Raw genomic sequence first — 23,880 nt, 5'->3', positions numbered from 1 at the left:
AACACAGACACAGATTCTCACCTCATGGAGATGATCTTCCAGTGGGTGACACAAAGAGTATAACAAGTAGTGACTCTCAGAAAACATTAAACATTGATAAATGCTATGGGAGAAAAAGAGAAAGGGAGGTGCATAAGCTGGGATGTGTGTGGTGCAGTTTTAAGTGGGAGAACAGACTGGCCTCGCTGGGAAGATGGCCTCTGAGCAGGGACTTGTTACAGGTTTGGGGGGAAGGTGTGTTGTAGGTGTCTGAGACAGATGAAGAGACCAGCCAGGACCAAGGCCCGAGGAGTGGGAAGGACACAGAGGAGGACAGTGTGGTTAGAATGGGCTGAGGGCTGGGGAGATTAGGAGGACACAAGTGAAGGGGTCATGAGTGGTCACACTGTGTAGGGTTTGTAGACCTTCTGCATGAACTTGGCTTCTACCCTCAAGGAGAGGGGAATACCTTCCTAGTTAAGAGAAGGCAGGAACACGTGGCTCAGGAGGGAGAATTTACTGTCCAGACAGCAGGGAATGCTGGGAGTGTTGTTTATGTGATTTCAGAGTTGACCGGAGGGAGGGATACAGCATGAAGACAGGAAGTGGTGTCTGGAGAAGCCCAGGACAATCACCACATGACTCAGATATGGGCGCTGCATGGATTCAGGGGCCCACATGAGGCTGTGCCAACTGAGGGGAGCAGAGAACTCCAGGTAGAAACAGCATATGGATATCTGATTTCTCAAAGAACATCTAGGGAGCATGAAGGCTTTGCATAGGAGGTACAAAATGGTGGGGGTGAGTGTGTTCTCTTTATTGGGGAAGTCTGTGTCATGTGAAACAATGGAATGTCATAAGATCCTGCTGTGGGGCACAATGTGATTCACATGGAACTGACCTTTAAAGTAAACATTGACAAATGGCCAAGGGACAACTACAAAGTTCACTGCTGATCCAACTTTCTGGGAATGGCAATTCCTGGAAAGAGAAGTGTCTGCCTCCCCAACTAAGGAGCCCCTCGGCGAGCTGAGATGTACTGTTCACCCTCTCGGGCACCTGCCTTTGCCCAGGCAGTGTCCCGACTTGGGCATACAGACATGCCATCACTTGCCCACAGCGTGGTCACCAATGGCTGGCTTTGCCCTGCGCAAGTTCAGTCATGACTGACTTAAGACTGGATCTCACCTGGAGGGAGGCTGACTGAGGGTGGCTACTGATTTGTCAAATCTTGCTATATTTTCGACATGGTTTTGATGCTTACTCATTATTAGAATCAACTTTTGATACTACTTTGAATTCTTCCAACAGTATTCTCAAAAAAAGGAGAAGGGGACAAATTTGCATTCGTGGGTTTCTCTACATTTGATAATTTTCAGTTCCAAAAGACACAGGAAGGCTGGATGGTCCGTTTGAATCTAGCAAGCCAACAGGAGTTTCTATCTTATTTAGGTCAGTGATAGAAGTAGGTTAAGTGATATGTGCAATTCTAAAATCTAATACTGCCCAAGTCTTTGGAGCTTATGCTCCAAAGCTTATAGCATATAAGCAATGCTTATAGCATATGCTATACGTAGTATGTCTATGGCAGGGCCGACCACAGTCACACAAATATAAAACAAAATGGAAAACTATGACATTAAGATAAAAAAAAAAAATAAACAGGGAAACCCAGAATCAGCCTGCTTCCACCAGGCACAAATAAGCACAGATTCTTCTACCTTTTTGATGTCTTCGCAATCTTCTGAGGAGCTCGGCGGGTGTCTGTGGGTGGCTGTATAGGAAGCAAAGTCTGCTTGTAACTTTATCAAAGCCTCTTCTCGCTCCAGAACCTGCAAAGGAGCACAAGTCAGTTGGGCTGAGTGATAACGGAACGTGCTTATCACTACTACTGTTTCCCAAGCCTAGCTTTGTTGCAGTGCTGCGTGAGTCGTCACACACTTCCTGTGTGTGTGTGGGGGGGGAGGAAGGAACATGCTCTCAGGTTGAATTCACTGTTCTTTGAGGCATGGGGAGTTGTCTCAAGCCGCTCAGAGACCACATTTTGGACTTTGCCCTAGCCTGCTCGTGCGGTCTAGCTTATGAGGCAGAAGAAGGTTCTTTGGAGGCTATGTCAGAGCCATGTGCTTAACCTAGTAGAGGACAGGATTAAAAGCCTGAGAATTAAGGAAGGCAGTTTCTTTGTTGGGGGAAGAGAGAAAATGAGAACAGCTGTTGAAAATGAAAAAAAGTGAACATTTTGTTGCGGTTTCATATTGTTTTGAATTTGTTGAAAATAATTCAAACCCAAGCACTGACAGTAACTAGAAATGTGCTTTCCTTCTTTCTTCTCTCACTTGCACTGTTTGGGGAGGACACTATTACAGATTTACAGGATGCACTTCTACATTGTGGGCAGAGATTTTAAAACACAAAAGTGGGACCAAACTGCACACACATAGAACTCTGCAACCTATTCTCAGCAATACTGTAAACATCTTCATCTTTTTTTTCTCGCTTCATAGTTTTCCATTACGTGTGTTAGCTCCTTAACCTGTTTTCTTAATGGCTTCCGTCATTTGCCTACTGGTGGCACCTAGGAGGTTTTAAGTCTCTTTACACTCTCAAACGTCACACACATGGGTAGGGGAGATGCATTCCATGGAGGGCATGGCCAAACAGTGGGGCAAAGACTTAGAAAACACTTGAGGAGTCTTGGTGAAGGACCTTGCTTCGGTGACTCTCCCAGGTTTTGCTTCCTGGTGGCTTTGCTGTGACTCCTTGGGAGCACCGATCTGGGAGAAGGCACCTACCAGAGCGTTGCTGCAGGCGAGTTTGTCCCGGAGCTCCTGGATCAGGTCGTCTTGCTCGGAGACTTTGTGCCACACCTCAGACAGCCGTTTCAGGGTTTCCTGGTGCTCCTGAATCACGCAGGCAGACGTGTATATCCGCACCTTGGAATGGTCACCCTTGTTCTCAGGCTCCTGAGAGGTTTAAAAACAATGGGTTGGGTTTGTGTCTGATTTGTGAGTGAATTTTAGATTTCATAAGCATGGAAAAAAATCTCTAGACCTATATTCCAAAAGCATTTGCTTATATATGGGAATCATGATTTCCTTAATAAAAGACCGTTAACTAGTGCATGTCCATGGTAAAAGGTCCAAATGGCTCACAAGAGAATATGCTAACTCTCCGTAAGTCAGGCCCTTTTCTCCAGGACAGGCTAGGCCACCAGTGTTCATGGCATTTTTCGGGGGTATTTTATACATATTTGCTGAGTGCATAGATATATTTAGATAATGCTTACTTGTTTCCTTTCTGAGATGAGTCTCTACACACTATTCTAAACATTTTCACTCTGCAATTTATTTATTTAGGATAGTTTTCAATTTATTATTTGTAGATTTTTTTTTTTTTTTTGACAGGCAGAGTGGATAGTGAGAGAGAGAGACAGAGAGAAAGGTCTTCCTTTTTGCCATTGGTTCACCCTCCAATGGCCGCTGCGGCCAGCGCATTGCGCTGATCCAAAGCCAAGAGTCAGGTGCTTCTCCTGGTCTCCCATGCGGGTGCAGGGCCCAAGCACTTGGGCCATCCTCCACTGCCTTCCCGGGCCATAGCAGAGAGCTGGCCTGGAAGAGGGGCAACCGGGATAGAATCCAGCGCCCCAACTGGGACTAGAACCTGGTGTGCCGGCGTCGCAAGGTGGAGAATTAGCCTGTTGAGCCACGGCGCCGGCCTATACTGGCTTTTTAAAACAAAGATTATTTTTTTGCTTAACAAAACATCTTAGAGATTTGTCCATGTGAACACATGTGCTTTTATCTTGTTCCTTTAAATTACTGTTAAATGTATTTATCCAGTTTCCCATTAATAGGAATATAGATTGTTTCAAGGCTTTTTTTTTTCCCCTAAAATGAAGCTTAAATAAATAATTTGGAGGTCGGTGCTGTGGCTCAGTGGGTTAAGCTGCTGTCTGTGGTGCCAGCATCCCATGTGTGCACAGGTTTGAGTCCTGGCTGCTTTGCTTCTGATCCAGCTCCCTGCTAATGCACCTGGGAGGGCAGCAGAAGATGACCTAAATGCTTGGGCCCCTGCACCCATGTAGGGTATCTGGAGGAAGCTCCTGGTTCCTGTCTTTGGCTTGGCCAAGCTCTGGCCATTGTGGCCATTTAGGGAGTGAATGAGTGGATGGGAGATTTCTCTCTCTCTCTCTTTGATCTCTCTTTTCTCTCTGTATCTGACTTTCAAATAAATAAATATAAATACATACATCTTAAAAATGCCATTTCTCTCCAGTCTTGGATGCCTGTGTGTCACATTTCAATAAAAATGAATACTTTGATACATATTTTTGCCTAGTCTGATTAAGTGTGTAGATTAAATTCATATTTAAAATTTGGATAGATATTCTACAATTGTCCTTCAAAGAAACTGTGACGCTCAACATTCTTGTCAACCTGAAAATGACTTTTTTCCTTGGAACCATGCTTTTTTGTTTTTGTTTATAAAAGTGTCCCCTTAGATCATGTGAAATCACGCACGAAGGCTCCTGTCCTCTCATTGGTCTATACTAATAATAGGGTGAACTGACAAAGAGCAGAGAGTTCTAGTTTTGCCTGACAGATCCTTTCCCCATTAAATCTGTCTCCCCAACTGGGCTTTTTGGACAAAATTAGAAATAGTTCATGTTCACTGAGCATGAAGGCTACCCATGAGCAAGCTGAAGAAAGGTCAAACCGAATCCAAAACTGACCACAAATAATGTTCGTATAAATAATTTAGCATATAAGAGAGCAAAGAAATGAAAAACATAATAGAAAAGTTAAGAAACAGGAGGATGATATTTACAGGTTCCACTATCGTCTCAATACTAAGGGATGAAAAACGGAAATAGATATAAGAGTAATAGAAGAAAAATTCCCTAAATGGAAGAAAAATGTAGATGTTTAAAAGAGTCAGCTAAGTGTTGACAGGCTTAATGAAAAATAAACTAGAAACACCCTGAGCTAAATGCTCCAGACTTCAAAGAGATAAAATAGATGATCTATAAAAATGACAGAGCAGGCTGATGGCCAGCACGGCCTCTCTTTAATCCAGAGTGGTACCAGACAATACAGCAGCGAGTTCAAGATTTACGTGAAGGCGCTTGTAGAAGTTTGTATACATAATGGCCAAAATGGCATCCAAGAATGATGGCGAAGTAACTTTGTTCAGATGTGGAAATATTAAAAAATGTTGCCACCTATAGTTATTTTTAAAAAGATTATTTGTTTATTTGAAAGAGTTACACAGAGAGGGAGAGAGGGAGAGGGAGAGGGAGAGGGAGAGAGAGAGAGAGAGAGAGGTCTTCCATCTGCTGGTTCACTCCCCAATTGGCCACAATGATTGGAGCTGTGCCTATTGAAGACAAGAGCCAAGAGCCTCCTCTGGGCCTCCCACGCGGGTGCAGGGGCCCAAGGACTTGGGCCATCTTCTTCTGCTTTCCAAGGCCATAGCAGAGAGCTGGATAGGAAGTGGAGCAGCGGAGACTTGAACCAGCACCCACATGGGATGCTGGCACTGCAAGTGGCAGCTTTACCTGTTATGCCACAGTGGCAGCCCCAATTATTTTTGAAGGAATTATTACAACAAAAGGAAAAACCTAAGAGTGCAGAAGCGATAAAAAGTATTATTGCTGAGTACATTAATGAGGAAAAGTTATAATCTTAGAAACAGATATTCCCCATGCTACATAAATATTTCAAGAGATTTAAAAAAAGGTGAAAAGCTTTCCAACTCATCATCTTAGGACAACATAACTCAAAGAGCAATATGAGATGAGAACACGAACAATGTAAGCCATCAATCTAATCTCATTTCTGAAAATAGATGCAAAAAATAAAATTTTCACAAATGTAGTAAGCAGTTTATTAAATAATATATCAAGATCAAGTAGGGTTTACTGGAACACAAGGGATGTTTTCTGTATGAGAATCTTAATGTAATTCACTTCATTAATGGAAAGAAGTTCTGTGATTATCTTGATACTCAAAGACATTTGCTCAAATTCAACATTCATTCTTGCTTAAGAAAATTTTTCATGTGCTAGATATAGACAGTCATACCTTCAACTTCAAAAGGATATTAACAAGAAACCAAGCATAACAAGAAACCATTATGCTTAATAGTGAAATACAAGGAGCATTTCCTTTAAAATGAGGAACAAGGTGAGATGCTATGATTCTACATTGTTCTGGAGATTCTGGTCAATGTGATAAGATGGGAAAATAGTTGTACAAGTTTTGAAAGGGAAAGCAATTTAGAAAAATCGAGGATGTTCAACTGAAAATCTGATAAGAGAGACTGGTAAGGTGGCAGGAAAAGAGATAAGTTTTCTAACAAATCAGTAAGACTTAATAAAATTAAAAGTATAGAAGATCTTTCATAAACCAGATAACAGCTAAAATATATCTAGGAATAAATTTAGCAAGGAATATGTGAGATTTACAAAGAAAGGTAGAAAATCATACAGAGGAAAATATAAGGAAACTTGAATAGAAGTTGAAGTATGCCCTGTTCCAAAGGGCATGCTAATTTCCTCCATATTAATATATGATTTGAAATTCAGCCAACATAAATCTAAATTTCATCCAGAAAAAGTATATAAAAAGGGTGAAAACAAGGCGAAAGTATGGAACACATAAGAAAGACTTGTTCTGAAAGGAGCTATCAAAACCTGACGCCAGGTCAAGTCACTGAAAAATGGACTTGCAGGTGGGTCTGAGGCCTCAGGAGTCTAGAAGGAGCCACAAGTACACAGGATCAGGGTGTGAATCAGTGTGGAAAGGTGGGAATGGTCAATAAACAGCTTGGGGACAACTGGAAATCCATCTTGACTGACATGAGATAGGAGTGTTATCTCGTTACATACATAAAACATAAATCTGTATTCTAGATGGACTGAAAACAAAAATGAAAAATTATAAAAGCATTTAAAAACATAAATTAAACTTTTATAATCTAGGGAGTACAGAAAGACTTCCAAACACAGAAGTAAAATCTAGAATCTATATAAACTGACGTTTTAAATTCCATAACAATTAAAAACTTTTACATGTTGAAAAATGGACCATTAATAAAGTAAAATGAAAAAGTATAGACTGGGAGAAAATATTTGCCACCTACATAAAGAGGCATTATTACCTGTAATATGTTAAAAAGCTCCTATAAATCAATACAAAAAGATTAATAACCTGGCAAAAATGAGTTAAGGATTAAAATAAGTAATTCACAAAATGAAAATCCACATGTTCGATATGAAGTCTCCTCAACACTTTATTAGCGTGGTGGAGACCGTGATGTGCCTCCCAGATCCCCTTTGGCTGTGAAGGATTTACTGCCCCAGCTGCTGGGAGTACAGCTCTCATCTGTCAGCCCTTTTTTGGGATTGCTTGGGCTGAAGAAAACTGCCTTGCCTAAGGTGACACCTTTCCCTAGAGGCAGTCAGCATCCAATAACTGTCCAGCATGGAGGTATGAAGGCCAGCTCTCTTTTTCTCAATTTAGGACTACTCTGAAAGTTCACCCAGCCTCACAGCTCCCCGTGGGGTTGGCTGAGGTCCTTATTAAGACTGCATTAGAGGGCAGGTGTTTGGCACAGCAAGTAAAAAGCTGACTTGGGATGCCTGCATCCCACATTGGAGTGCTTGGGTTCTAGTTCTGGCTCAGTTTCCCATTCCAGCTTCCTGCTAATGCATTCCCTAGAATGGCAGGTGATGGTTCAAGTATTTGGGTCTCTGTCACCCATGTCAGAGACTTGGAGTGAGTTCTGGGTTTCTAGCTTTGGACTGCCCCAGCTGTTGGGGCTGCTTTGGAGAGTGAACTAATTGATGGAAGATCTCTCACTGCCTCTGTCTCTTTCTCTCTCTTCCTTTCAAATAAAAATATATATTTTTAATATTTTATTTATTTTATTTGAGAGGTAGAGTTACAGAGAGTGAGAGGGAGAGACAGAGAGAAAGGTCTTCCTTCCGTTGGTTCACTCTCCAAATGGTCGCAACTGTGGAAACCGCGCCGATCCGAAGCCAGGAGCCAGGTGCTTCTTCCCAGTCTCCCACGGGAGTGCAGGGGCCCAAGGTCTTGGGCCATCTTCCACTGCCCTCCCAGGCCACAGCAGTGAGCTGGACTGTAAGAGGAGCAGCCGGGACTAGAACCAGCGCCCATATGGGATGCCAGCGCTGCAGGTGTACCAGCCCCAAATAAAAATATACTTTAAAGAAGTTTAAAAAGACTACATCATAGCTCCACTTGTCCCTCTGCCCAATGCTGGCTCCCTCCTTTTCCATTCACAATTGCTAATATCAAGTTTCCCTAAAAGTGTCCTGCAGACTAGTCTGTTTTAGAGTCTGCTTCACAGGGAACCTACGTCACAACTACTGGCACGAAGAAAATGAAAGCTGTAATGAGAAAATCTTGTTTCCACTGATTAGCACAATTTAGACTAAAAACATACAGTGCAGGTGGGTGTGAGGGAAGAAACTCTATTCATTGTGGGCGAAAGTGCAGAAACTACACTGGTAGAACCTTTTTGGAATACAATTTAGAATTATCTTTAAACATTACAAATAAGCATATCCTTTGACCTAGCAATTCCGCTTCAGGAATTACCCAATAAAAATAAGGATGTCTATTATAGCTTATTTGTAACAGAGAGAAAACAAAACAGGTCAATAGCTGGTACATGCATACTACAGAATACAAAGCAGTTATTAAAAGAAATAGTTAATATATGTATTTTAAAAGTAAGTTGTAAAACCATATTTGTAACATTATCCACTTCTGTAAAAAGGAAGCCCTAACCATTATTTATATAAAAGAGCACTGTAATTCTTGTCCTTGGAACTATAAAGACTACACATGTTTTGGAAATGAGACTGTACCAAACAAGGAGCAAAGCAGAATGGCCGCTCTACGCCTTCTCTTTCGCCTGGTCACTCAGGAACAGAATGCTCTCAGCGACGACTGTTGTTTGCCCACATTATTTTTATCATGCGTTCACCATAGTCTGCTTTTCCCTTCCACATAAATTCGAGGTCTTTTTCACATACTGACACACCACATCTCTGACGCCTGGCCAGAATTCTGACGTTCTGTGCCACGTTGTCTCTTCACTGACATTGCCCAGCTAGTATACTTCCTTATCTCCTGAGTGCCAAGTGTCCTTTATTGATAGGGAAAATCTTGTGATTGGACTTGCCCTTCTACCTGTCGTACAACAGAGTCCTGACCCACTCCTTCCAGTGATTGCATTCGATTCAGAAGATCTTTCAAGAACCAAACTACTGGCTACTCTGGAATCATGTTTACAAATGACAAAGCACCTCTAATACAAGACTTCAAAGCATGACTTTCTTTTCTTACGGTCGAATCTTTACGATTTCCTGATGTTCTCCCTAACCACTTATATGTGTAACTGTGCACTAAAAGCCCTGGGAGGATTCCAAAAATATTATTCAAGAGACTACCTAACCAGGCGAGAGTGGAAGAGAGGAGGCTGAAGGTGGACTTCCACACTTAACTGTCATGTCTAGAGAGCCTCTATCACTTGTATGATTAAAAAACAATAATTAAAAGGGAAATTTAGGCATTTTTGTGTTTCTCGCCCATATTTCATGGCTTTTTCTTCCAGTGTGATCCTGGGGTCATGGTGTTCATGAGTCCTGTGACCTGTAAGAACCCATTACTGCACCTGCAGGAGAACATGGAAGACTGGAGCACTCATTTGGTAATTCTTGTTCTGCCCTATTTGAAGTGTTAGCTCTTTAAAGTAATTAAGGAGCCTCAAAGCTGCTGAGGAGCAATCTTAGAGCAGACAACAAAGCTGGGCATTCAAAAGCTCAGTGCTACAAAATTCCAGGGTAGGAACGGTAACTGCTTGAAGGAGTTTGCATTTGCAGGGGAGGAGGCCGGGACTACTGGAAGAGACCCCCTGGAAGCGTATCCACTTGGCGGTCTGCTCCAAGTCCTACCTGATTGATGAGCCCACTGAGCTCTCCTTCCAGAATCTTCACTTGGCACTCCAGTAACTCGATGTTGCTCAGGGAAGTCTGGTATTTGTCCCTGTAAAGGTTTAAGCTCCTTTCTAGGGAGACAATCTTGTCCCCAGCCAAGGCAAGCTGCTCCTGTGCCAAATGGAGCTTCTCTCCTGTGTTCTCATTATGACTTCCCATTTCCTCTTCGTAGAGAATCACCTGTTAGTGTAGGAATGAAACCACACTGAACCCATCCAAGCGTTTAATGAGAAAAGCTATGGTTATACGACCCCACGTAGAGCAGTCTTATATCTAAACTGGAAACCCCAATGAACAGAACAGATGCAGCACAAATCTAAAAGCTGTATCATCTAACACCAGGATGTTAGTGATTAGAAATAAAAAGATTGTCCTATTTGGAGTTAAGCACCTTTAAGGTAGGGAGCATATGTATTACCCACTCTCTTGGCGTGTGGTAAGAACTTAACAGGAGTGCTCGTTAGCTGATTAATAGGAAGGGATTTATATAGTTCCATTTTTTAAGGACTTGAAATGCCAGTATTCTTTCTTTCTTACGCATTCTCCAGAGGTCTAATTTAGCAAATGTAGAGCCCTCATATACGCAGGTCCACATCAGCAGAATTCCCAACAGTGAGTAGGAGAACATGACCCAAAGTTCCCCGGAGGTTTGCATGATCCTCATTTAGATTCCTTTTCTTCCTAATCAATTGATTAGTCTTGCAACTCACATATATTTATTGAATGCTCATGAGCATTGTGTTGGGTACAGAGAGGATAAATATATATAAGACATAGGCTCACTTCTCAAAGAGTTTAAAACTTTTTAGTCTCTTCCTTTTAATATATCCTTATACAGTTCTCCCAATCCTATGTAATCTGATACAACTGCATTTTAAAAGCCCTTAATTATGTCTTTTACAAGTAAAAAGATGTGGACGTTCAAGTGCCATCTGTATTCTTCCTCTTAGCTCTGATTCCTTATTCTGAGGAGACATTAGAATTTGAAGGTCAAGGATTATGACCACACTTACTATGTGGTAATAAAAACAAATATTTCCCCAGTCAGCTCAAAATATCTTTTTTCTTGCTTTCCTACCAATTCCCAAAGAATCATAGCTGTGCTGAGTCTGACACTCCTAAAATCTTGGGGAGAGAAAACTTAACATTAGCAGACAGCTGTATGTAACTGAGTGTGCTAAATTTTAGGGCTTGAATTGTAGGTGTTGAAGGAGTTAAGGAAGGCTTCCTATTTGTTCAAACAGTTCACTGTAGAGCGCTGACAGAATCTGTTCCATTAGTTTAAGCTAAGTATACTTACTGCCTACCTTTTGAGATTCTTCTTAGGAAAGGATGATTTAGTTTAAGATGTCTTAGTAAGGAAAGGGGGAGTATTTTATATTCAAACGTTTAGAACAGAAGTCATTGGTGGCCAGCTCATATCCCCTTAGCACTCACTGTTTTTTTGTGCTCTAAACCCATGCCACCTGCAAGCATCTTCAACTCTTTGCCTGAGGGCTTCTCCAGCCCTGAGCGCCTACTCAACCAGAGGGGCAAGACAGGGTAGGTTAGAAGTGCAGGGGCATCCATCAAGCAAGAACTGGGGTATGCTGGTGATTTGTTCTAAGATGTGTTCCACATCACCTCCAGAGTTCCTCAACGCCCAACAGGGATTTCTTCTCGGAGCTTCTTGCCCTTGTTTGACTCACCTCCCCACGTACTTCCTGGAATCACATTGTGAATTAATTACAAGCTTGTGTTCATATTCTTTTCTTAGGGTCTGCTATTTGCAGGCTCCAATATTAAATAGAAGGTTGAAACTGCTATATAACAGAGCACTGAGGGAAATTGTCAGAATGCCAAAAATAATTTTTCCAATGCTTTTCCTGATCCTTTAGGATCAGTGACAGTGATTTCTTCTTGCCAAATCCCATTCCTATTTCCCCTTCCTTCTTAGTAATAAAGCCTTGTCTTGGGAGCAGCAATGTGCCTCTGAAAGCACCCCATTTCCTAGGCCTAGGAAGCAGCAGCAGTCATCAATGATTCTGGCCAGTGCTATATAAGTAAAAATCTTGTGTGGGGTTTCTGGAAAGTGTCCTTAAAGGGAAAGTGTGTACCCTTCTTCAAGTTCCACCTCCCTACCCCCACCTCTTCATCTGGAATCTTTGGAACAAAGATGTCAAGGCTGGAGCTCTAGCAGCGACCACAGGTGACCTAGAAAATGGAAGCCTTTGCCGGGTTCTAGTCCTGGCTGCTCCTCTTCCAGTCCAGCTCTCTGCTGTGGCCAGGGAAGGCAGTGGAGGATGGGCTGAGTGCTTGGGCCCCTGCACCTGCATGGAGGACTGGGAGGAAGCTCCTGGCTTCGGATCGGCACAGTGCTGGCCGTGGCGGCCATTTGGGGGGTGAACCAATGGAAGGAAGACCTTTCTCTCTCTCTCTCTCACTTTCTGTAATTCTGCCTGTCAAAAAAAAAAAAAAAAAAAAAAAGAGATAATAGAAGCCTTCAGATGATGATGTTGGAGCCAAAGGATGGGAAGCTAGGTATCTAATGACACAGACTTTCTGCCTCTGGCTGTATTTTATGTGACATAGAAATAAACTGTTGGGGGCCGGTGCTGTGGCAGAGTGGGTTAAAGCCAGGCCTGCAATGCCAGCATCCCACATGGGCGCCGGTTCTAGTCCTGGCTGATCCTCTTCCAATCCAGCTCTCTGCTATGGCCTGGGAAAGCAGTAGAAGACGGCCCAAGTCTTGGGCCCCTGCACCCATGTGGGAGACCTGGAAGAAGCTCCTGGCTCCTGGCTTTGTATCGGCACAGCTCCAGCTGTTGTGGCCAACTGGGGAGTGAACCAGCGGATGGAAGACCTCTCTCTGTGTCTCTACCTCTCTCTGTAACTCTGTCTTTCAAATAAATAAAAATAATAAATCTTAAAAAATAATATAAAAAAGAAATAAACTGTCCTATTTATTTTCCGTTATATGCAGCTGAATAGAATCCCAACTAATTTCAGATCACTTTATCGTGGATGGACTCTTGCCTAAGTTAGAGTGAACCAGCCAGATTTAACACAGTTTTATGTTAGCTTGATTGGACCATGGTTTCTGCTCACATGATTCATCCCAAATTGTATTTTGTAGGATAACCCTTCTGTGTTCCTTCTCCTCTCAATCCCTTTCAGTAAATTCTTACTAGGCCAAAACATTCCCTTTTTAAAAAATCCTGTGTCCTTTTAGTCCACTCATAAAGTCCCTGGAGTTAGTCCTTAAGCAACAGCACCATCTAAAACACCCCTTGAGATTTTAACTTTAAATGCAAAGGAAGAAAATGCCAGGGGAAGCCCTAGAGTCTCCTGTTCCATTACACAGAATCCATGGTTTATTACTATTGGTGCTACTACTGCTCAACTAGGTTCAGATCTGTAGCTTTAGGTCTATGGAAGTTAACTGGGATTATAAAGGGAAACTATTCCTTGGTTTAAAAATATTTCCCCAGAATAAGAAAAGAAATGAATGCCCTGAGTATACTTAAGTCTGCAATCTAAAACTCCAGTCTGAAAAAAACGATCTGGTACTCTCTGTGATTAGCTCAGACTCGTGTCTGGTTATCTTATCAACTGTGCAGGTGCTAGAAATTTATACATTAGCAAAGACTAAGTTTTTTTAAAAATAGTTGATTTAATGGACTTTATACTTCTTTTATAACCTTCAGAGACTTAGAGTCTTTTGCATTTAAATTGCAATGATAATAGCATGGAGAATATTGGACTTCCACACATGTGCACACACACACACACACCACATTAATTGAACTCTTGTCCAATTACTGCCACTCTTTATAATTTCCTTCTTCATTTCAAAAAAATCAAGAATCAAAGAAGGAACATTTATAAAACCTGCTCAGGGGGCTGACGCTGTGGTGTAGCCGGTAAAGCCACTGCCTGCAGTGCCGACATCCTATATGGGTGCCAGTTCAAGTTCTGGCTGCTCCTCTTCCAATCCAGCTCTCTGCTGTGGCCTGGGAAAGCCGTAGAAGATGGCCCAAGTCCTTGGGGCCCTGCACCCACATGGGAGACCCCGAAAAAGCTCCTGGCTCCAGATTGGCACAGCTCCGGCTCTTGTGGCCATCTCTCTCTCTCTCTCTCTCTCTCTCTCTCTCTGCTTCTCCTCTCTTTCTGTGTAACTGACTTTCAATAAATAGCTAAATCTTATAAAAAAAAAAAAACAACCCTGCTCAGATGTCGTGAGGCTTTCCTCTTTAAGTCGGCCTGATCTCTGCGGACCTGGGGCACCCGGGACACGTCTGCGGTGAGTCTAGCCATACCTCATCCTCTTTGAGCTTGCAATGGTGGTGGAGGAGAACCAGGTCAGAAGTCTGCTTCTCCAGGATGGACTGGTACTGCAGGAGAGAACAGTAAGATGTCTGCAACTCCTCTGTGCGGAACTCCAGTTCTTGCTGAAGGGCTAGCAATTTTTTCTTCAGTTGCTGGAGTTGTCTCAGATGACACTGTTTACTGGACCCAAACTCCATCTGCGGCTCCTCAAATACTAATGACTGCACTTGCTTCTTGTTCTGCAATATAGATTGAATGCCCAGAGGAGACCATCAGAAAGGATTCACTCAGTCTTTCTTCAACCATTCATACTCAGCTATCCATCCTTTTATCTTTTTGTTTACAGAGAACACATTAAATATTTCATACTATTCACAAGGAAATGTAGCAATTTGCATTCCCACTCTGCAAGAAGCATTTGGCAGAAGAAAAAAATTATTCTTACCCACCAGAAGCTTATTTAAGTAACAAGGAAATAAATATACATGGAAGACCTAGAGAAATATATGTAATAAGGTGCTTATGTTTTTTTTTAAACTTTTATTTAATGAACATAAATTTCCAAAGTACAGCTTATGGATTACAATGGCTTCCCCCCCATAACTTCCCTCCCACCCACAACCCTCCCCTTTCTCGCTCCTTCTCCCCTTCCATTTACATCGAGATTCATTTTCATTTCTCTTATATACAGAAGATCAGTTTAGTATATATTAAGTAAGGATTTCAACAGTTTGCACCCACATAGAAACACAAAGTAAAAAATACTGTTTGAGCACTAGTTATAGCATTAAATCACAATGTACAGCACATTAAGGACAGAGATCCTACATGAGGAGTAAGTGCACAGTGACTCCTGTTGTCGACTTAACAATTGACACTCTTGTTTATGGCCTCAGTAATCTCCCTAGGCTCCAGTATGTTTGTTTTTTAAAGATTTATTTATTTGAAGGCAAAGTTACAGAGAGAAAGAGAAAAAGAGTAGGAGAAGTGAGGAGAGGAGAGATATCTTCCATCTGTGGGTTCACTCCTCTAATGGCTGTAATGGCCAGGGCCAGGCAAGACCAGGCCAAAGTCAGGAGCCAGGAGCTTCTTCCAGGTCTCCTATGTGGGTGCAAGGGCCCAAGCACTTGGACCATCTTCTGCTGCTTTTCCTAGGCCATTAGCAGGGAGCTAGATTGGAAGTGGAATAGCAGGGACTCAAAGTGGTGCCCATATTGGATGCTGACATTGCAGGTGGCAGCTTAACTTGCTACACCACCAAGCCAGCCCCCATTGCGCTCACATATAAAGACAACACAATTGACCTGGAAGAAAACAGATTTCTGGTCATGTTCTTGGACTAAATTCGGTATTAAAGACATTTGTGAAAAGGGGTGTTGAAGGAAGCTGGGGGTACATCTTGGAGATTCTGAAATGCTGGAAGACAGGCGGCAGAATTATTTTTCAGGCAGATCTGAGCACTGACTCTGTCTCCTTTTCCTGAAGGAAGATGTGACCTTGCAGATGGTGTGTGTGTGTGTGTATGCATGTGTATGTATGTGTAGTGTGATGTGTTCGCTCCCTCCCAATACAAAATCTATCTGGAAGGTTGCTAGTTTCATCACGTAATTTTCATTTATTCAATAAGCAAATGCTGAATGCCTACTTTGTACCAAGTAGTCTGCTGGTGGTGCGTATCCCTGAGCTGTTTTCCCTAGCTTAACTGGGGTCTTCACACACTGATAATTCTACATCTTGTTGGTCATCATCCCTTACACTAATTCATGTGAAAGGCAGGTGGGGAAAAAGTGTAGGCCAGGGGCAATTTTAGCTCCCTCTCTGCTTATTATCATCTTACTTGTTCTGTAAGACACTGTTCAAAGCCTTCCTGCAAAGCTGTCTTTACACCAGTGTTGTAGATGTTACTGCCATGTCCTTAAATGTAGCATATGATGTCTGCCTGTAATTCCTGTGCATTTAACCTTCCTATTTGATTATAAACTCCAGGAGAATAAGAGCATGTCTGTTCCTATAGGGCCTAGAGTAGATTTACACACAGGTACATGTTGTATGAAAGAAATAGAAACAGAGCCCGAGTAATCTCTTTGGCTCCCAAGAATTTGAGTTTGTGGCCTTGGTTTCATTAACAGAGTACTTTAAAAATGAATAATTCATTTATCTGAAAGGCAGAGAGACAGAGAGAGAGAGCTCCCACCTGCTGGTTCACTTTCCCAATGCCCACGATGGCCAAGGCAAGGCCAGACTGAATCCAGGATACAGAAATTTAATCTAGGTCTCCCATGTGGGTGGCAGGGACCTGCTGCCTCCCAGGACTTGCAATAGCAGGAAGCTAAAATCAGAAGTGGAACAGGCACTCAAACCCATGCGCTGTGATACAGAATGCTAGAGTCCCAAGCAGCATCTTAACCACTATGCCAAATACTTGCTCTGAGATGAAGTTTTAATGAGACTAATTCAGTATGAGTTAGGACTTGAAAGAGAGCAAAATCCTTAGTGAGAGTCAGTGGTGGCTGCATAGATAAGGTAAAGGAGGATCAGCCCAGCTCAGAACCAGACAGACAACAACTGACTGTGTACATCCCATCTGAATTACTCTTTCCCAGCTTTCCTGGAAATTTATCTCACCCTAAGTACATTGGAATAGAGAAGACAGAGAAAATGAACCACTACAGTCACCAGGCCAAAGAAATTCTAGGCAAAGACAAAACTGAACTTTGGTTTCAATACCCAATATATGTGGCCAGAAGAAGATGATGTCTTTCCTAAGCCAAACAAAGCTGAATTTTGTACTTGTGTGGCTAAAATTGCCAACATTTATATTAAAAGTGATTATTAAGTATTCATTCTTTTCAAGGTCAGACTATTGCTGTTCTCACAACACATCAGAGAGTGAGTTTTGAAGAGGGGGGTGGGAATGTATGTGTCTGTGTACATACATGGACATGTGTGCACATGTATAGAGGGAGGGTCTCAGGAGCCTAAGTTCTCCTGTCTACACAGGTAGGATGGGGATGGGGGTGTGGGAAGCTACTGAGAAAAATAATTACAACTAAGTACTCAATGCAGATAGAATTAAAGTGAAAGAATGGCATTGTGGGGACAGGGTCAGTTCAGAAAGGCATAATTTGTTGAAGTGGAGACCCAACAAACTTGTTATTGAATTTTGTCAAAATCCTTGTTTTGACTTCATTGAAGGTGACCTGATCTCTAAGAATTAAGAAACTGGACTGCTGGTGTTTCGGGTGCTAGTGCTTGTGCATTAACTGTTGATCTGGAACGGCCTCTCCACGGCTGGATACGTGTGACCCAGTGAGACTCTCCTTGTTGTGCATTTTGTCTTCACTTCTCTTTCTTTTGCATGTCCCCCATTTCGTTTTCTCTTCATTACGTATGAGAGGAAGGCTCTTTTAAAAGAAGTCTTTATTTAGGGCTTCCCCTCCTAGTGCCTTCTGCATGGTCTCTTTTTAGATGTGTTCAGAATGGCTCTTTGGTTTTAAAGCTTCCTGTGGGGGAGAATGTCTTCTCCAAAATGGTGTGTATAAAGGTTAGCAGCCTGGCAGTGATACAGCGAAATGTTAATGACTTCTCTTGGCCAGAGGTCATTTTGAACCTCTGGGTTTAAGTTTGGTCTCAAGGAACATGGCAGAGCAGACAATGAGAGTTCTCTTGACTCTTTCAGTACAGGGCAAATCTAGCACTTGACCTAATTTGGTTTAAAGATGCAAGAACTTCTTATATCTTCAGAGAAACAAGAGTTTTCTTGGATAGATATTTTAAACATTTGCACACTTTGGCTTCCTACAGGTTTAAAGGAATCAAATTTCAAAGACTTGAGAAATGCCTAGACTTACTGGAGATTTATTAAATATCTGCTTATTTACCTTGTGTATTTAAATGTTTATTTATTTATTTATTTTGACAGGCAGAGTGAATAGTGAGAGAGACAGAGAGAAAGGTCTTCCTTTTCTGTTGGTCCACCCCCCCCCCCATGGCTGCAGCTGGTGCACTGCGCTGATCCAAAGCCAGGAGCCAGGTGTTTCTCCTGGTCTCCCATGCAGGTGCAGGGCCCAAGGACTTGGGCCATCTTCCACTGCACTCTTGGGCCACAGCAGAGAACTGGACTGGAAGAGGAGCAACCGGGACAGAATCTGGCGCCCCAACCGGGACTAGAACCCAGGGTGCCGGCGCCGCAGGTGGAAATCTTTATTTTTCTTAAGTCTAAATGAATAGGAAATTAAATGCTAGGGTTTAAATATATATAATTTATATATATATATATATATATATATATATATATATATACTGCCAACGAACAGTATCATAAAGTACCAACACCTTTTCTATTCCTTGTCTTTTTAAAGTAAGTCTCCCTTCTAGTGGATACTTTGACATTCAAACTGAGAACTAAGGAAAACAAGCAAGTTGGAAATGATTTTAGGGAATGAAGACTGGTTCTTAAAATGACTTCCAGAGTTGGACTCGATTCTGGAGGCTATCCTGCCCATCAGGTTTCTCAGTTAGATTTCCACCCAGGCCTCAGTGGGAAGCAGTTGCTGCCCATAGGAACCTGTTCCTATATTTCGTCAACCTTCAGCTTGATTTGAGGTCAAAGAGATTACAGCTATTGCTCCTTCCTTGCCTATGTGGCCACTTGATCACAGAAGGAAATTAATTGGCCTGGCATGATTTGTCTTTTGAAAAGTCACATTGGTTTCCACCCAATACTTTAGGCTTTTCAAGTTGATGCTAATTGATTGATGTTAAGTTCTATATTTTCCCTCATATTGAAGTTAAGCTGACAGGTCTATAATTACCAGGATTGTCCTTTTTCTCTTTAAAAAAAGATGAGCACTTCATTTACCCTTTTTCAGTCTACAGGGACTTTCTTTATCCTCTTGAGTTCTCAAAAATAATCACTAGCAGCTATGTAATAACACCTGCCAATTCCTTAAGTACTCTTAGAAGTATGTCATCAGGCCCTGCTGATTTGCCTAAAGCCAGCTTTTCAAAATACGTTTTAACCATTTTATTCCCTATTCTAGGCTGTGCCGGCTCGCTTCTGTCACAGATTAGCATTGTTCTGATAACTGAATCCTTGATGATTTTTTCATTCTTTTTGTTAAATTTAAGAGCCTAAAGTCTCACTATCATTTTTGAGTCATTTTCATGAACTTCTTCTTCTATCTCTGAAGTATTGAGTGAGATATGTCCCCGAAACTCTGGTTTAGCCTTACATAACCAGATACCTTTATCAGTTACTTTTTATGTCTTCTACGAACTGCACTTCTTCTGCTGGTGGAGTGTAGAACTATGTGTTTGTTTTTTGTAAAATATTATTTCTTAAAGATTTATTTATTTACTTGAAAGTCAGAGTTACACACACACACACACACAGAGAGAGAGAGAGACAGACAGACAGACAGGGCTTCCATCGCTGATTCACTCCCCAGATGGCCACAACAGCCAGAGCTGCGTTGATCTGAAGCCAGGAGCTTCTTCCAGGTCTCCCACGTGGGTGCAGGGGCCCTAGACTTGGGCCATCTTCTACTGCTTTCCCAGGCCATAGCAGAGAGCTGGATTGGAAGAGGAGCAGCCGGAACTTGAACCAGCACCCATATAGGATGCCGGCACTGCAGGTGGCGGCTTTACCCACTATGCCACAGTGCTAGCCCCAGAACTATGTGTTTAGAAGTGACATGCATTTCTTTTGGACAGATCTTCATGGATCAGACATTGTTTTTGCCAGTGACCTATGTTTATCTGAGATTCTTTTTAAAAGATTATTTTGAAATGTATTTTAATTTACAGAAGAATAATAAGAGCAGCACAAAGAGTCCTATATATTGTTCACTCAGCTTCCTCTACTGTTAAGTTCTTACATAACCTGGCATAATTGTCCAAACTAAGAAATTAATGTTGATGATTACCTTGAAATAAAATATCTATTTTATTTGGGCTTCCACTAGTTTTTCCAATATTTTTTTTTTCTGTTACAGGATCCAATTCAAGACCCCACATGGTATTTAATAGATTCACTTACCCCCCCCCCCCCCATTTTAAATGGTACTGTGTGTTAATGTCCACAAAAGTTTTACCAATCTTTATATATCCTTCTAATGACTTTTATCTGTAGGAATCAAATTTGCTTTTTGTAGTTTTATGCTAAAAATAATGCCCTGTATATACTCCAGAGATTGGCTTGACACTCAGCTGCACTGAATGTCAAGGTGTGCGCCCCAGAGCTTCTGCCAGGGAAGGCCGCCTGCGAAAATCGCTCAAAAAGGCCGCTCCTTTTCTGATGATGTCTCTGCTGTTCTTTCCTCCTTTCACTTTAATGCAGACATCGCTCTGGTGCCTGGGCAGGGCCAGGGCTGTGTTGAGGGAGATGAGGGGCACATTTTAAAGAGGCCACCAGTCTCAGGTCCAAGCACATGCAGGCTGGCCCATGAAGCGTGAGTGCCCATGAATTCTGCACCGTGGGTACTTCACTTGCTTCGCCTTAGTCCCAGTTAGATGCCTGGGCTCTGGAACATAATATATTCTTATTTTACATTTTTTTAATTTTAATTTTTGACAGGCAGAGTGGACAGTGAGAGAGAGAGACAGAGAGAAAGGTCTTCCTCTGCCGTTGGTTCACCCTCCAATGGCCGCTGTGGCCGGCGCACCGCGCTGATCCGAAGCCAGGAGCCAGGTACTTCTCCTGGTCTCCCATGTGGGTGCAGGGCCCAAGGACTTGGGCCATCCTCCACTGCACTCCCGGGCCACAGCAGAGGGCTGGCCTGGAAGAGGGGCAACTGGGACAGAATCCAGCGCCCCGACCGAGACTAGAACCCTGTGTGCCGGCGCCGCAGGCAGAGGATTAGCCTAATGAGCCACAGCGTTGGCCTTATATTCTTATTTTACAAGCTCTTGTCCTTTTCTTCTCTATCACTCCCCCGCTCCTGCCACTCCTTTAGTTATACATAGCATTCGATGTAATATTTTAATTTTCTCAGATAACTGTGGTCCTGAACCATGACCTTCTGCTCATTTCCCCAGCTCCTTGTTAGATATTAGTCAAAATTTCAGAGAAGTCTTGGGTTTCCCCTTTGTTCCTGTATTACATTTCCTTGTGGAAGGCAGGTTTTAAAGGGATTTTCTGAGTGAATGAGTATAAGTCTACATCTAATTGTGTATTTGTATGCATGGTCTGCAATTTAAATTCTTCACTAAGTGCTAGGGGAAAAAAAGAGCTTGTTTCAAGCTGTTAGACCTTCTTCTGGGCAATTAGAATAATAAAATGCAATTTAATATCTTTCTCCATCCAAGCTGCCAGGTACATTTATAAGCCACATGGCTTTTCCTGATGGAGAACTCAGGTCAGCAGTGGTGAAAATATCCTGAAATGTTAATATTTAGAAAGAAGTAAATTATGATAATCTTCTTCCTGAGGTCCATTAAGGAAAACCAATAAATTTTTCTGTGTTTGTGACTTCCTGGGGAAAGGACAGCAAAATTCAGTAAAATTAGGTAGAATTTCTTTGTTGGTAACAGTTTTTGGGCATTTCAGAGAAACAATTTGTGTTTTCCACAGTGAGGTGGTTTAGTCCTGGGAGAACTCTACAGATACAAAGTAAAGAGACCAGATCCTTGACCACAAACAACGAAGAACACAATGTTGTGTACACAGCAGCTAAGAGGCTAACCAGGGGCTGTGCAACCAACACCTACTTTATGTTCACGTAGAACTCTAGTTATTAAACAGAAATGGAGAATGCAAGTAAGGAATTCTTGTAAATCCCAAGTTTTTCAAGAGCTGTGGCACATTTTTTGCCAGCTGGCTCCTCAGCTTGTATAAATTTAGGGACTGTTTCAAAAACATTAAGTTTTTTTTTTTTTCTTCCAAAAAGAGAGGGACAAACCCTCCAGCTGAAATGAAGTTGCCTCAGCTCTTGAATTTCCTGGACTACAGATAAGTATTATTTCAAAATCAGCCTTGAGAAAGACGATCATGCCAGGTCTTACTGTTCACACATGCATTAGACAACTATTGCTAAGTGTCTGGCTTGGGCATCCTGGAAGGCAGGCCTGTGACAAGGAACTGAATGTTGAGTAGTAGTTGTTGTGGGAAGTGATCTTAGGAAACCAGACAAGGAAGGGAAGGAATCTGTTATAGGGTGTGGTAACAGGCTGGTGACCATTATGCGCGACTGCTGTCAACTGCCATTGGGGAACTCTGGGAGAGAGGAAAGAGCATGCTTGTGTTTTCAGGCACTGAGGGAAAAGGAGGACAGGTGATTTAATTGACCATCTTCCTATCTATTGTTGTTCCAGGCTGCTTCTAAGGGCATTAACTCTTCAGTGCTTCAGTCTGAGCCTTGGTTGGGTTCTGGCATCCAGAAGAAAGGCTCACAAGAGCATGAGATGCACCTGTGGCGCTGATGAACAGCCACAGAGCATGTGTGATGGTTTTTATTTTTGTGGTTGATTTAGACGTTTGTCTAAGATCCATTAGGAGATGCGACTTCGGCTTTCTGGTATTTTCAGGGCAATGGACAATAAATCAAGGTGTGAAAGTTCATATAAGGGAGCTACAGCACCTCAGGTGGTAGATGACCTTGGAGATCACTAGGTTGAAAAATCCTGAGGCCAGCGTATGGGTGTGTGTGTGTGTGTGTGTGTGAAATTCTCTCACTGCTTGCTCATTAAATACTCTGGAAGGACCAATGGAAAAACCTTCTGCTGTTCCTGCCCAAGGGGGCAGGGGTGGAAGTGAAGGGAGCAGAGGTAGACAGCAGCTGCTGGATGCCTTACGTGGCTGTTCATCACCGCCTCTTCCACACAGAGCTGATTCTCCTGCAGGGTCTTCCCCTGTCTCTTGCAGACATCATGCAGATTCTTGATGTCAAGTTGCAGGCTCAAGAGCTTGCTGTTCAGGCTGTTCACTTCTCTGTCTCTCTCTCCAGCCTAGGCAGCCAGAAAACAAAAGCATCAATTATCAACTATCAAGAAAGTGCTTGCTTTCATTCATTTAACAGGTTGACAGAGACTTTAAATTGGCTGGAAATTTGTCCATCAAGCTGGAGCTGTTATTACTCATCCTGTGTAACATTTACACAGTATCCATTTGCGAGGTGTCTGAGTGCTCTGCATTATTCAATTACTTATTTGTATTAATTAATCTTCACCACACTGCTGTGGGTGCATCACAGACAATTCCCATTTTTTTTTTCTTTTAAGAAGAAGTCAATGCCTAGAATAATTCCAGGCACTAGTGGACTGTCTATAAATATTAATGGTTCTGTCACTGATGAAATGAACAGATGAGTATTGAGATGTCAAATGAGCTTGTCAAGACTATTATGAATCAGTGATGGAGTTGATGTGGGATTCTGAAGTCTCTTAACTTCTCCTCTACCCAAGAAACCAAATCTCCGTCACCTCTAAACCCTAGTGCTTTTCTTTGGAGGTGTTCAATTGGAATAAAAGCAAAACCTTGGACTGACTGTGTAAGATCCTTGTTTTCAACTATAATCGAAAAGGATTAGTAAATTGTTAGAGTGGAAAGCAGAGATAGAGATCAAAAT

At 42.3% G+C, this 23,880-nt stretch overlaps 1 protein-coding gene across 1 annotated transcript in view; it reads right to left on the bottom strand.

Moving 5' to 3' along the window:
- The window catches only part of PMFBP1 (polyamine modulated factor 1 binding protein 1), a 46,745-nt gene extending 23,510 nt beyond the window's left edge, over positions 1-23,235 (bottom strand). Inside the window, exons 1-4 of the mRNA XM_062176715.1 lie at positions 23,108-23,235; positions 9,965-10,186; positions 2,772-2,942; positions 1,701-1,811 (exon numbers count right to left, since the gene is read on the bottom strand). Coding sequence (XP_062032699.1) covers positions 1,701-1,811; positions 2,772-2,942; positions 9,965-10,186; positions 23,108-23,119 — 516 coding nt within the window. The 5' untranslated portion in view covers positions 23,120-23,235. The remainder of the gene's footprint in view (positions 1-1,700; positions 1,812-2,771; positions 2,943-9,964; positions 10,187-23,107) is intronic.
- Positions 23,236-23,880: the final 645 nt, after the last annotated feature.

The sequence above is a fragment of the Lepus europaeus genome, chromosome 19 (genome assembly GCF_033115175.1).
Source record: "Lepus europaeus isolate LE1 chromosome 19, mLepTim1.pri, whole genome shotgun sequence".
NCBI lineage: Eukaryota > Metazoa > Chordata > Mammalia > Lagomorpha > Leporidae > Lepus > Lepus europaeus.
This window is presented reverse-complemented; position numbering and strand designations above follow the sequence as displayed.